This window comes from Schistocerca americana, chromosome 1 (genome assembly GCF_021461395.2).
Source record: "Schistocerca americana isolate TAMUIC-IGC-003095 chromosome 1, iqSchAmer2.1, whole genome shotgun sequence".
In the NCBI taxonomy this organism is placed as follows: domain Eukaryota; kingdom Metazoa; phylum Arthropoda; class Insecta; order Orthoptera; family Acrididae; genus Schistocerca; species Schistocerca americana.
This window is the reverse complement of record NC_060119.1, coordinates 770,029,498-770,044,165: the sequence shown is the minus strand read 5'-3', so window position 1 is coordinate 770,044,165 and position 14,668 is coordinate 770,029,498. Positions and strand designations below refer to the sequence as shown.

The window sequence follows — 14,668 nt, the reverse complement described above, 5'->3', positions numbered from 1 at the left end:
TTTCATGGATGTTCCAGAAAATGAAGTGCATCATCATATTTGTGGACTGTGGAAGAGCTTTGAAAGCAAAAATACTATAGGTATAGTTTGCCATTTTTAATAATCGTGAAGGATTTGAAGGAAGTTGGCATCACCTACTAGTTGTTCTTTGCAGGTTACTAGTGCAGATATGAGTGAAAATGGCAGTAGGTTAGTCATTTTGTGGGGAGGTAAAAAGTTATATACAACAAATTCATAAATACTAAGATGAACAGGGACAGATTTTTGTTATCAGCCACTTCTAAGTAAACAAAATTTTACATATAATGTATACAGGATGAAGAAAAATTCAAGCACTTTGCAGCGCACTTCCTCACACACTAGCGATACAGAAATGTCTCTCACAAAATTTTATCCTGTTCATATTTCTGACAGTAAATGGACATTAAAGACTGGCAGTCTGGCAGTACTGTAATGACACATACAGTAACTACATCTGACAGGATGTAGTATTAGTGCTGTGCAGTTGGTACGGTGGATAGCGTTTTGCTTAGCATGCAGGAGGTCAAGGGTTCAATTCTGGGTCGAGGCATACTTGTTTCTGTTTGCCAATTTCATTTTTCTGTACAATACTGTTTCTTAAGCCACATGTATCCAACATTTACATAGTACAGTGTTTTGTGGTGGCGAACAAGCAGGAACATGGTCACACACATGAGAAATATACAGTTGAAACAAACACACAAACAGTCATAGGACAGAATAACTACAAAAACAGCATCAGTTTCTAGATGCTAAAGATGATTGCACAGTTGAATAACTCAACATCTACTAGTCATTTATCTACGTGCAGTACTTCCTCTCAAATGTAAGATATTGGCAACCAGTGACAATAATAATTTCTATGTTAATGATCACAATGCGTTTAAAAAAGAATTTATTGTCCTCAGAGCAGATTATCAAAGTGACACCCCTGCACGTCCAAACATTGCACAACCCTTTGGATCATACAGCTCTGGACTCTTCGCAACATAGCTGCATCCACCAATGCAAGAGCAGCATGAACTCGAGCTATCTGTTCTTCCACATGTATCGGCGGAGTAGAAATCACATGCTCCTTCAAGTGTCATGACAGAAATAAATCCAGGGGATTTAGGTCAAGTGAACGCAGAGGCCATACAACTGGACCAAGCTATTTCCCTGAAAATGTTGTTTCTAAATACTGTCGCACATTAATTCCAAAGTGTGGAGATGCACCATCATATTGAAATCGTAACCTATGCCGAACGTGAAGTCCGGGAGTGTGTTAGGCAAATAGTTTGAGGAATGCTCAATACCTTCGTGCAGTCAACCGATCAGGGATCCAAACTCCTGTCTCCCAATTTTCTGGCCCAGACGTTGATGCCAAAGCGAACCTGACATCCATGGTCGTGGGTGATGTGCGGGTTAACATGAATGGTGGGCATTGTGCATATTGAAGACACCCTCAAGAGTAAATACTGCTTCATCTGACAGTGTTTATGAAGTCAGCATTGGTTTCTTGTTGTTGTTGTTGGAACCATTCAAAGAATTGCATCTGCAGATGACGGTCCATAGGATGCAGGTGTTGCGTTAAAGAATAACAGACCATGCTTGTGCAGCATGTCACCGACAGTGCATTGCGAGACACGCAGCTGCCTCGCTATGCTACACGTACTTCCATAGGATTCTTGGTGTATGATCTCAGTAGCTGGAGTACAGTGAGTCCATGGACGACCTGTGTCACGAGATGGTGGAAGGAGAGAACCAGTCTCATGAAGGCGAAGCTTCAGATGAGTAAACACATTTTTATCTGGATGAATTCCACCAGGATATCTAGCAGCATAATCATGAGCAACGACACCAGCCCAGTTGTTACATGCATCACGGACGAGAAGCGTATCCACATATTCATCATTTGTGTATGCCATACATCTACCACATTCTTTTAGAATATAACAAGAAGAAAATAAGATATGTGTACAAATGTATATAGAGTCGGTCATGGGCGCGTTACTCCTCTAGCAACTAATTCTGTCTGGTGAACACCACATTTAGAATACACACATCATTAGTCCCAGTGGACTGTTCCATCTAACACGAATCACCTTCTCTTAAATATTTTGTTTCTGCATGGTTCATCCCGACATTCTAACTGTGAATGTTCATTTTCGCATTGCACTCTTTCCCATGGCGATACTTACTAAAAACAGCATGCACTTATCAGACTCAGTGTTGAAAGGATTAATTAGTGGTTTGAATGGTGATGATAAACACAAATGGTAACAGAGTTTGGAAATTACTTGCAAAACATGTTGCTAGCCCGATTGATGTAATGCCTGAATGAAATGTAATGGACCTGAATGTCACAAGAATAATCGATGGGACCATTGGAGGAGGGTACAGGTTTGAAATCTAGTAGATGCAGTGATGTGAAACAATTTGCATCCACAGGGTGCAAAAGGCTTGTTTAAAAGCTGTCCAGTGAAAACGATCGTATTTCCATTTCCATGTACGTAGTATGTAAGTGCAAATGTTTTGTAGAAAACGCACTCTAATCTCAACCCAGAATCGAATGCTCGACCTCGTGCATGGTAAGCCAAAACGCTATCCACTGTAAGACACTACTCCTCTATACTGATAGACATAGTTACTGTACATGCCATTACAATGTTGCTGTTTGTCTCTGCGTGCAAACCACCCCCACACCCCTTTCACTGTCTTAGCATTCGTGATATAAACTTCAGAATAAAGACAAATCGTAGACTAATTCAATGGAAACAATAAAATATTAGTTTCTGAATAGAATTTAAATTGGGTTTAGTTCTAAGTTATTTCTTCATGTAAATAAATTGTTTTAGAATGATGTTCTGGCAGATAATCAAAAATACAAGCAGTTAGAGCTTTGTGTTAATGCACGCAACTGCCACAAGTAACTATTTGTTTTGCAGGTATAACAACCAGGTTTGAGACAACAGCAGCTGTAGATAGTTAATACACTGCTCAAGTTATGCAGTCAGGACTTTGTGTTTAACCTGGTAGCCATACTCCTAGGAAATAGTGAACATTACATTGTTTGCAGACTCAGTGAAAGAGGGCAGCACAATTCAATTTGTTTCCAGAATTGCCATGAAGTTTAATGCTCCTATGTAAAAAGTTTGTTATTAGTTAGAGTATCATATTTTGTACTTTTTTGTCTACATGTGTGTAAATGATTTTCTCTTCTTTTCTTTCCATGTTGCCATTTGTCACATAGAATGACATGCTTCGATCTTTAGCAACATCCAAACCAACACTAAATGAAGAGGATATGACAAAACTTGAGAAGTTTAAGGAAGATTTTGGCCAGGAAGGTTAACTGCAGCTTTCAGTCTTCATCTGGCTATTTCAAGAAGTTTATATTTTATGAATCACGGTCTCCTTGAACTCTTATTTTTTTGCATGCTTGTAAAAAGCTGTTGCAAAGCAAGAGTGAATTGTCTGTGTGTGATATTCTTGTACTGAACAATGCATAGTTACAGTAGAATGGAAGGGCAAGGAGGCAGTGCCACCAAAACTGTATACTGTTGAATTTGAAACATCACTTCGTGCGCATGTGTGGAAATTATTTTGGTAAATAAGAGCATTTAGCATGTGTAGAGCCGTAACGGGCGTGTTCTCCCTCTGATTAAGGCAAGAGGGTTTCAGTCTGAATGAAACTGGAACATGACCAGAAGAGTTAGTTAATATTTGTTGCATTTTACTTCTGCCTAAAAATACTTAAAATTCTAGAAAGGATGTAAAGAGATAATGATTTTGTGAGCTCGTGAATTGCTTGTCTTCACCTAAATGATGATATTTTCTTCCTTTCCTGGGAGAGAAGAGGGATCCACAAAACTGCATCAATGATGAATTTCAGGTTAGAGCAAACTTGCTAAAATAAATACAGAAAATTTCATGTGTTTAACTTCAGTTTCATTTTTTTATGTCCACTTCCTAAAAGTTAATTTTTATGGATATTTTATACCTGTCTTTCATTTAACCCTTTTAGGCAATTTTTGTGTTATATTGTGATGTACATAACAAAGATCTAAGTGTGAGCTGAAATATAGCAAACCATGTTCTTTAGTGTGTGAATGTTTTTACATTTGTTTACATGTAACTTCAATGTTGTATGACTCCATTCACGTAATATAACCTTGTACAGTCATATGGCTAATAGATTCAGTATATAAATTGCTTTAGGAGTGGGGTGTTGTACATCTCCATCTCAGCTTTAATGTAAGTTTTTACTGCCCTTGTTATTAGAGCAGAATTCACTCTTACATGTTGCCAGGAATCAATATTCCACAAGGGTGATAATTTTTGTTGTTTAGTTGTTTTACAGTGATATTGCTGACAAGGAAAGAGCAGTGTGTAAAACCACAGGAATGACAGTAAATAAATTTTTATGCATGTCACCTGCTTGTCCATTTAAATTGTGTAAGACTGTTAAAAGTACCACAGAGCCAGTAATGCCAATACATACTGTTCCACACGGCATAAATTAGAGTATTTTTGAAAGAAATAATTTTATTTCGTATGACTCAATATCGTGATATAGCTGCTCATTGTGCTGATATCAGAAAGACACTTCAACATGCTTGTCAGAAGCTTGTATATTATGAAAGATGTAAGTTAAAGTACTAAACTTTGGTAATGAGATATTTATATTGTATTGCTATAACACTTTGATCTGTACATTGTATAAATTAAATCAGTAAATGCCTCATCTAACAGAAAATAAATAAATATATATATGTAATGTTACATACATAATTACACGGAGCTATTTATTTTGTTTTAAAGTACCTGCAGTCACCATCACTTGCATATAAAGATACCCAGTTTCATGGAGGGCAGTGCCTCAGATATTCAGAATCAAAGTAAATTACTGAGATTGTGATGTCGTCACGAAATAACCTCACAATTCCTTCTGGCATGCTAAGTAGTTGTGAAAGTTTACCGTGATCAATACCATATTCAGTTCCACCTAAAGCATTTCTAAGTAAATGAGTAGCAGCATTTGTATCAATAGGTTTTTTCTTCAGGCCTTCCTTACGCTGAAGTAACATCTTATTTATTTCAGATATACGCATATTTTTTCTAGGTAACCGAAAGGGACTTAAAGTCACTTTGCCACTCATATGTTCACCTACAAGTCTCACAACTTGCAATGGTGACACTAAATCCCAAAGTCCGTCTGAAGCAATAACAAGAAATTTGTCTCTTGGTGTAAGCCGATAATGAGTGACATCTGGACAAGCTGTGAGATACGGTGGAGTGTAATAATGAGGAGCTAAAGAATTTTCTCCAAAGTATGGTTTGACAATATGATTGAGAATATCCCTGCTCCATTTGTATCTGAAATCACCCAGAGCTCTCAGAGGAGCTAACTGGCCTAAGAGTCGTTCCATTTTTATGACAGTATCTCTTTCATTTGGTGGGTGCTCTTTCAGTATTCTCTCAACTTCAGTTCTGTTATCAGAATTATGTTCTGTTGTCAACTTCTTAGCTACCCATGTACCACCATCATTTAACACACCTATGACACCAACACAGTCACCAGCACTTGCTATATGCAAATGTGGTCCATCTATATGAGCTACACATGCAACTGCTCCAGACATGGCAACTGTTAATGTTTCTATATTAATCCTGCCACTCTGATCCTGTAATGCTTCACGAGATATATCTTCATCTAGTCTCAAAAAAGCTCTTTCCATGGCTTCTTTCATATGAAAATCCATATGAGATGTTTTTGTGCCAGAAAGCTCTTTAACAAAAGTTAAAAAACTGTTTTTGTATAATTCACTCAATTCTTCTGTTAACACTACTTTATCATTATACTCTTCTAATAATTTGATACATTCATCATTCCCCAGTGACTGTAGGTACCTCTGTAGATCATCTGGTGGAAGTAGACAAGCAGCTATATAATGAAGAAGTCGTTTGGCAACAACCTGAGCACAAGATGGTCCACCATGACCATCAAAAACTCCTACTAGCATTCCTGTGGGTAGGGAAAAAAAATTAAAAAGTTTTTTGAGTCCACACATTTCAACTCTGGTAGCAATGTAATTAAAACTTATAATAGAATGCACAGCTTATTACATACAAAAATACTGAAATTAGTACACTATCATTTATTATTCAAGAACTGTAACAGCAACACACTAGACCACATTTGCAGTAATCTGCCTTTAATTTCAGAGTTAAGTACACTCTCTTAACAGATTTTTTTTCTTTTGTCTGCTTTTGTACAAGAAGAGAAATAAAAATTTACTTTAGAAATAATTTAGTGCTGTTCAAAAATCTGATGAAGTGTACGTATGAACACAACACAGTTATACATCACATCATCTGTATTAACTGTGTGCATGTCAGGAGCTCTTATTTCTGCTGCCTTTTTTAACAGTATCACTAACTTTCTTTTCTATGTTGGAAACTAAAAATATAACAATGCTGTCATCAGGAAATGTTTTATTCTAAATCATTATACTGTAACAGTAAACTCATTTATGTAATGCAGACAGTAAGAGAATAAAGTAAATGCAGTGTTTGTTTAACAAACTATGAGGAGGCAAGTTAAGAAAAGTAACTACATAAAATTACTTGAATACGCAAACTTTTAAATCAACCTACTAACAATATGTGAAAATTCATTTATAACATACCTACAACTACTTCCTCCTCAAATATAAGTAATTGAACATATTCCTTCAATAAGGGGACAGAGAGGAAGGGGAAGACATTCACCAACAACACTTTTTACCTCTGTCTTATGCTAAACTTTTCATATCTATATATCCACAACATTTGAAAATCATTTTACATATTTCAACCTATCTTTGCCAATTCAACAAAATCTGCTTCTTCTAGTGTCTGTCTATTCCCAAATGCCGTAGCATATCTTTACGTTCGAATAATATTTCCCTTCTTCTGGTATGCTTTCCACTCTTTTTCACATCCACTTTATTTTTGCAATATATGTCATCTTATGAAAAAACTTAATGTTTTTACACATTCATTTACTGCATTTTCAAAAACTACTTCTTTCAATATTTAATATCACTAAATTTCTTTTGTTGAACTTTTTTATTCGCCTGGGCTATTTGTCCATCTTATTTATTTTTCCCCTTGTTAGGTACCACAATTATTTCACTTCTGTACTACACCTTTGCCAATTTTAACATTTACCAATATGGTAACGGAAGTTCTAGTATAATATACTTAATTTAGGAGTAAAGATCCTCCACTGCCCAATATATCGCCTTTCTGATTGTTGGCCACCTCTCTGATGACTCCATCCATAAACCCTCTAACCACCAATAGCACATGCATTTCGACAGTTGTCACAGCTCCCACATCCAAATATTATTCCCATTTAGCCTGGCCATCTATGGACGGCATACCAGGAATGAGAAAAATTCCATTGCCCAGTATGCTGAAGGTACCATCCTCCAAAACCTAGTCTGCAGATTTCCCAAACCATATCTTCACACTCCCTAATACTCCTACAACCCCAAAGAATCAGCTGCAAAGGAGCAGCCCCTTCATCATCTACTATCACCCTGGACTGGAGCAGATGAACCATGTCCTTCACCAGGTAGGGATGTCCTGTGCGCAATCCTACTTAACTCTTCTAACGTGGTATTCTGCCAAACATCTGACCTACCAACTTCTTGGTCCATCCATATGCCACTCCCACTCCAAACCTTTGCTGCAGGGGTCAAATCCCTGTGAATGGCCCAGCTGCAAGACCTGCCATTTCACCCACCCAGCACATTCTATGCTAGTTCTGTAATAGGAATTTCTGCACAGGATTTTATGAGGGCATTACCACCAACATCCTGCTATCTGAATGAAACTGTGGCCAAGAACGGAATTAACCACAGCTGCTGAGCAAAACATGCTCAAGTCCAATCGCTACTTCAAAATCCATGCCATCAAAATACTTCCCTTCAGCAAAGCTTTTCTGAACTACACAGATTGGAGTTACACTTGCAACACATTATTCACTCCCATAATCCTCCTGGCCTCACTCTTTCCTAAACCAGTGCACGCATACCCTTTAACCAAGTTTCCCCTTCCACTGTCATGTCATGTCATGTCATCCCCACACATCATCATTGTGCACTGCATCAACTCACTGGGTTCAGTGCCCATGTGTCAGTCTTAGACCATGGCACCTGCTGTCCTCCCTCCAGCATTTCTATACCGTGTACCTGCTGCCGCCAGCTGCCTGTCCTGAACACCTCGTCCCGCTTCTTTCTTCCTCTAGTTCACCCCAGTCTACCTGCTGATCTGCATATTCAACCAGCACAATGTAGCTGTACAGGTTGTGTGTGTGTGTGTGTGTGTGTGTGTGTGTGTGTGTGTGTGTGTACTCTAGCTAAAGCTAGCAATTTTTCCTGTTCTTTCCGAGCCCCTTCCATTCTGTCACAAGATTCAAACTTCTAATATTATTAAGTTCTTTGTAAAGGAACTGGATATCGTCAAAGGAAGTGCTCATCATGATCTTACATAACACACGTGTTGTTGGTTGTTGTACTGCACTTTCTGCTTCTCTACAGCAGTAGTTCCAGGGGCCTCTTGCTGCCCCATCGGAGATTCTTTCCAATTCCTGAGCGGTGTCACACCTCAAATGTAACATATTGACTCTGTACACTTTGTTGAAGGAGCTGTTGATAAAATAGGCTATTTTTCCTCCCCCAGCCCAAGAGGTTCAAGCTTCAATGGATAATTTTGAGCTAAGAAAAGAAACAAATTTACTGTTTAAAATCCTGCTGAGATCATAAGACACAAAGCACCAGCTGCTATTGTTGTTGGTTTCCTGGCTCATTTCTATCCAGCATTTAAAGGAACCAGTCCCAGCATTTGCCCCTCATCATTTAATATACCTAAAGCAGGAGTGCCATACAGGTGTTTAAATTCAATTTCTCCTGACTACAAGCCCCTTGTTTTAACAACTGCAAGTAAAAATAGAGAAACACCCAACTTTTTTCCAGATGTAGGCACAAATAATAATAAAAGTTGCAAATCCTGACTTTTGGTACCAAGTAGTGATATAGCAGGGCAACACGATTTAGATGTGTACTTTTATTCTCTTCTCACAAGTTTTCCAAAGCCTTGGTTGTCATATTAAACCCTTTTCTACACAATATAAATTTGTCTTGGCTTTGATCCTCTCTCTGCAGTCTTTTTACATATTTGTCACCACACTTCATGTTATATTGTCTTCTTTGTTCATTCATTGGTATCCACTCTCCTTCTGTATTCCTAATTAGAAATATTTTCATATTATTTCCAACCTTTGTTGTCTCCTCATTCACCTCTTGGACTCAAGTTATATAATTATGTTCTCTCCCATTACACATTATCTTCGCTCTTTTTGTAAGCATGTTTTATGCTATCTAAGCTTTAATTGCGTATCTTCTTAATACAGAATTGGTCAGCCTTTGACATTGCCCCAAGAGCTAAACTTTAAAGTACCCATCTGTGAATGTAACTCTCCAGTAGTCCATTATTAATCCCAAACACATAAACATGCGTCCTTGCAGTCTGTTGTATTCTGCTGCATAATATAATCTAGCAAGCTCATTATACGTGAAATATTAACTTGAGAAGTTTCTCTATCTTTTCCTTAAGTATAGTTTTCATCAAATCATAGATTGGTTTGTTGCCATAGTATGTTCTAGGTGTTGTCTTATTTGGGATGGTACGACCTTCCCATTCTCAAATGTCTGAATTGACTGACTTTGAAAAACTCTGAAACACAGTGGGACTCAGCATTGTTCCTATTAACTGACATTGTCACATTGTCAGAGGTCAAAGAAGTGATAGTTCACATATAAAAATCTGGATGCTGTAGGAACCTGCACATCTGTAAATGGAAATACCACTATGACAACACTGAGGATACCTGTAACTAACATATTTCAGCAAAAAGAACAAACAGTGAACCTGTATGGCATTAATGACAGAGAACTATATTGTGTGTATCCTGAAAGCCAAGACAAAAATGTAGGTGAATTATTCCAATGTCAGTTGTACAACTGTTGTACCAAGTGGAAGACAGGATCAGGAGAAGAATTAAGAGTATCATCCCAGATTAATATAATGGGATATGTACCAAAGTGAACACAACCACGTCAGCAAATTGTCTAGTCAGACGCAAATTGTCTAGTCAGCCACCAATTACTTTCAAAAGGTCATTTGGAAGCATAGGACTACGAAGATTTTCAATGCGACAACTAACCTCTTAGAAAAAAGGAGATCATAAGTGCCATAAAATTTGAAGCTAACACATTGTTGCCAGAGTCCAGGTACAACTCTGGCAGTGCAGTTAGCCAGGTGGTGCCCTAGTCTTGATAGCACTGTGTGTAAAAAGTTGTAGCTGCCATTGCACTTTCTATGTTGATAACCTGCAGGCAGCACTCTGCATTGTGCTACCACATAAGTGTTCAAATTCTGAACTGACAACAGAACTCTGTTGTGTGTTGACAATCTGTATTTCGTCCCATACTGCTTTCACCTGCTATCTGTATCTTTCTTGGCCCGCTGCTCACTCTATATGGTTTTTTTATGACATTGTCTTCAGTGCTCTGGAAGAAGAAATTAATGAGTCTGGTTTAGATGGAAAAGTTGGATTCTGAGTGGGTGGGTGCACAGGTAAGTAATAAATAAAGAAAGAAAATAATGTACTGAAGTGTGTCAAAATTTTGTATCACCTAAGTGATTAAACCTAAATTAAACAACCTTTCCAAGTAAGACCCAAGGCTGCTACAACCACTTCAAATAATAATCTTGAAGTGTAAAATCTTTGTACGAATTCCCTCAACCACCCAGTCATTTCCTCATTGATGCTATTTTTACAGTTTAATTAATGTGTCACTTACAATATTACATCTGCATGAATCATAAACATGCTATGAATCTAATGTCTTTCCTTCATCAGATTTCCTGTCCATAACACAATATCATGTACTCTATTAACTGCAAGTACTCTGTCTACTTTGAATTGCATTATATCAGGATCATTCAGTAAGTAATGCCCCACATTTTTTAAAAAGCCGTTAATATACAGAGAAAAACATCCTTGTTGGTGCTTCACATTTGATATTTGTTCTGGGCGTCAGCGAAGTTTCGAACCGTTCTGACAGGTGGCAGAACCGTAGTACAGTGTCAAAATGGCGTCTACGTACGACACACATTACAATCAGCATGCTGTTATCGAATTCTTGTGTGCAGAAAAAGAAACTGGTGAACGTCCATAAATGTTTGTGTGCAGTGTATGGTGATGCTGCAGTTGATAATAGTACAGTTGGGTGATGGGTAAAGAAAGTTACAGCCTCAGGAAATGCAGGAACAGAGCTCCATGATCAGCCACGCTTGGGATGTCCTGTCACAGCCACTGCTCCAGACATGCTGAATCGTGCGGATGCCATTATTTGTGCCAACCACCACATTACAATGCTGCTTTAAGGTTCTCTACGGGAAGCACACTTTGAAGATGACGTGTGTGTCAGTCATGCAGTGAAAACATGACTACACCTACAGGACAAAAGCTTTTACCAGCAGGGAATACATGCTCTTCCACAATGTTGGTGTATGACCATAGAATGTTATGGAGACTACGTAGAAAAACGGAACATGGACAAGACATGTTGATGTACATTGTCACCAAATTCTGACTCTTAACAATAAATACATTCTGAGAAAAAAATGTGCATTACTTATTGAACGACCCTCGCCAAGGTGTGGACTGGGTGGCACCAGACCCTTCTAGCATAAACTCTCGGCATACTTCAGGGACTGTTAGGCATGGCAGTGGAACGTTTTCTGTTTTGGAGAACAGTGTTCTCTGTTTTACTGTCTGGGCCATGAGGGAAGTACACACCTCCATATAGACATAAAAAACCTCAGCCTCAGGGTGTGCTACATGCTGATAAGGTGAGTGGCTGATGAGGTAAAACAGTCTCTAGTAGGCCACTTCTGGGGTATGTGTGCCACCTCTTAGTTGTAAAAGTGTTCCTCAGGCAGAAAGAGCTTGGGTCAACATTTGTTTCCCTAGCAGCTAATGGGATTCCTATGGAGGGATCCAAGTTCACACTTGATTTCTATGGAGGGACCTAAGTTCACACCTACTCGTGGCAGGATGGGTGTACTGTCAGGTGGCACCTACACCCACCCAATAGAGAGGACAACTCGATCAGTCTGCCTGAGAAGTAGTCCCAGAATTATAGTAACAAGGCAATAGTCGTCAATAGCACTTTCTTTGTAATCAAGAGTGCAGAGGGAACCTTTGAAGTCTCCCCTTTCTGTATTCACAAGACATTGGAGGGTATTGCTGGGTCCTTAAAAAGTCTTAAATGACTTCATAATGCAACACTTCTGCTAGAAACTGCTTTGTCAAACAAAGTATCTAAGCTTTTGTGATACAAAGCCATAGGTGACTACCGTGTTATGATTGAGCTGATTAAGGCCCTGAAAAGGCATGGTCACGTGCTCCAATAATGGAAATGGACCATGAGGAGATACGTAAAGAATGGAAAAATATGGTTGTCACAGAAGTGCAGAACTGTATGACGAAAGTCAATGGCACATTAGAAAGTCATTTATTCTCCCATTCAATGCTTCAGAATTATTTGAACATATTCTTGCAGGCTATAGCCAACCATTCGTTCTCAACCCAATGCTGTGCTTCAAACGTCAAAGATTTGATCATACCACTATAGCATGTAACAGTAGGACTATATGTGGAAATTGTGGCGGCTAAGCTCATGAATCAGGCAGCTCTTGTATACACTTCCTCCAAAATGTATAAACTGCTCTAGGGATCACCCAGTATAGAGAAGGAAGTGTGGAGTTTCAGAAGTTGAAATTTATGAGATGCGTATCCTAAGGTGATAATTCTTTTACATCGGCCCTTCAGAAGACAGTCACCAAGTGTGATGCCTTCACACAAACCCAGACCACAGATTCAAGTATGAATACATACTCTTGTCAGTATACCTGTGGAGGATAAGCTACACTTCTACCAGAAATGATTTGAAAGTGATCAGTGAGTGACTTGGAACCTCAATCACATAACAATGCATGCCATCAGAGGCATTGCCTCACTACATACACGAGCAATTCATCCCACAGATAAGGAAAAATCATTCGGAATCGAAGAAAGTGGTGGCCAAACCCTTGGATTGGTGAACACTGTCCCTTTCCAATGGCGATTTTATGACTGGAGACACTGATATCCCCATGGAGACCTGGACACCATCTCTTGTTCCCTTTGGTCTTTTGGGTAAATCATGACTGCAGAGACAGAAGGACCAGGAAACTATTACTAATCAATTACTCGCACAGGGACTTCCCTATTGCTGTTTAACTCAAATAGGTACCAATCTCATTTAGAACCACAGCGCCTGGTCCAGTAGAGACCATACTGCATCTGCTTACAAGAAACTCAAAGTCACTCACACATGCATTAAGGGGCTACCATCCCTACAGAACGGGCAATGTTACTGCACCCAGGGCTAAGGGCAGAGTGGCTGTTTTTGCCGATGATAGACACCACTCCTTTCCCGTCCCTCTTACCACAGCCATATAACCAGCTGCAGTGAAAGTTCTCATATCTGTTAAAATCACAGTGTGTTCTTTATACCTTCCACCTCATGATCCATTGGATGCAGATGCACTGACAAAAGTCTTCTAGGCACTTCACACCCATTCCTCCTTGTAGGTGACTTCAAAGCACACAATACGTGTGGGGCTCAGCTATCATTTTCCAGTGGTCAAATTATCGAATGCCTCATCCATTCAGCAAATATCTGTCCTTTCTACTCTGGTCAGTGACACACTTCATAGAGCTACTGGGTCTTTTTCAGCCATTGACCTTTGTTTTTGTTCCCCAGCTATTGCACAGACAGTTCAGTGGGGATGGCCATTTTCTGACTTGAATTCGTCTTCTGACTAGGACAGTGGTGGACAGGAGACAGCAAATATTGATGGTTCAAAGGGCAAATTCATTGTGATACAGTCAGCCAGTCACCTTGAATAACAGGACTGTGCCCATATCATCAGTGTGATCCAATGCGCTGTAGCAGATTCCATTCTCCAGTCTAGCAACCACTGAGTTAATTGCCTGTCCATTGGTTGAATGACCTGTCCATTGGTTGAATGATGAATGTCACTCATCAATTAGAGCCATGCCACAGCTTTGTGGAAATTTAAACACTATCCAACCACAGAAAACAATGCACCTTCCCTTACGACCTTGTTGAGAAATAGGATCTTGGTGCACCTATCTTGGTGAATCCCTTTCGACAGTCATTGCATCATCCAGACAAACACGTGTGTTCCAAGCATTCCATAGGACTGTGGAGATGAGAAAGTGCTGCTTCTTCTCATATAATGACATAGTCTACATTCTTCCATTCTCCTTGTGGGAACTGAAACCAGATTTCTTCGCAGCCAGAGATACTGCTCCAGGACCAGATCAGATTCTTTATGCCATGCTATGTCGTCTATGCCCTGAAGCTAAAGACAAGCTCCTATCTTGTTTCAATAAGATCTAGTTTGATGGACAGCACCCCAAGACTTGGAAGGAGGCAAGGATCATACCAACCCTAAAAGTTACAGGAGTGTAGCGCTT

The 14,668-nt window shown here is 39.2% G+C and overlaps 2 protein-coding genes across 3 annotated transcripts in view; one reads left to right on the top strand and one right to left on the bottom strand.

Annotated features, from left to right (window-relative positions):
• The window catches only part of LOC124612154 (vacuolar protein sorting-associated protein 4), a 175,819-nt gene extending 171,383 nt beyond the window's left edge, over positions 1 to 4,436 (top strand). For both annotated transcript variants that reach the window (XM_047140305.1, XM_047140304.1), the window contains exon 9: positions 3,254 to 4,436. In XM_047140305.1, coding sequence (XP_046996261.1) covers positions 3,254 to 3,355 — 102 coding nt within the window. In that variant the 3' untranslated portion in view covers positions 3,356 to 4,436. The remainder of the gene's footprint in view (positions 1 to 3,253) is intronic.
• A 231-nt stretch (positions 4,437 to 4,667) lies between these two features.
• Positions 4,668 to 14,668, bottom strand: part of LOC124612138 (pyruvate dehydrogenase [acetyl-transferring]-phosphatase 1, mitochondrial) — a 34,017-nt gene continuing 24,016 nt past the window's right edge. The window contains exon 3 of the mRNA XM_047140303.1: positions 4,668 to 6,028. Coding sequence (XP_046996259.1) covers positions 4,866 to 6,028 — 1,163 coding nt within the window. The 3' untranslated portion in view covers positions 4,668 to 4,865. The remainder of the gene's footprint in view (positions 6,029 to 14,668) is intronic.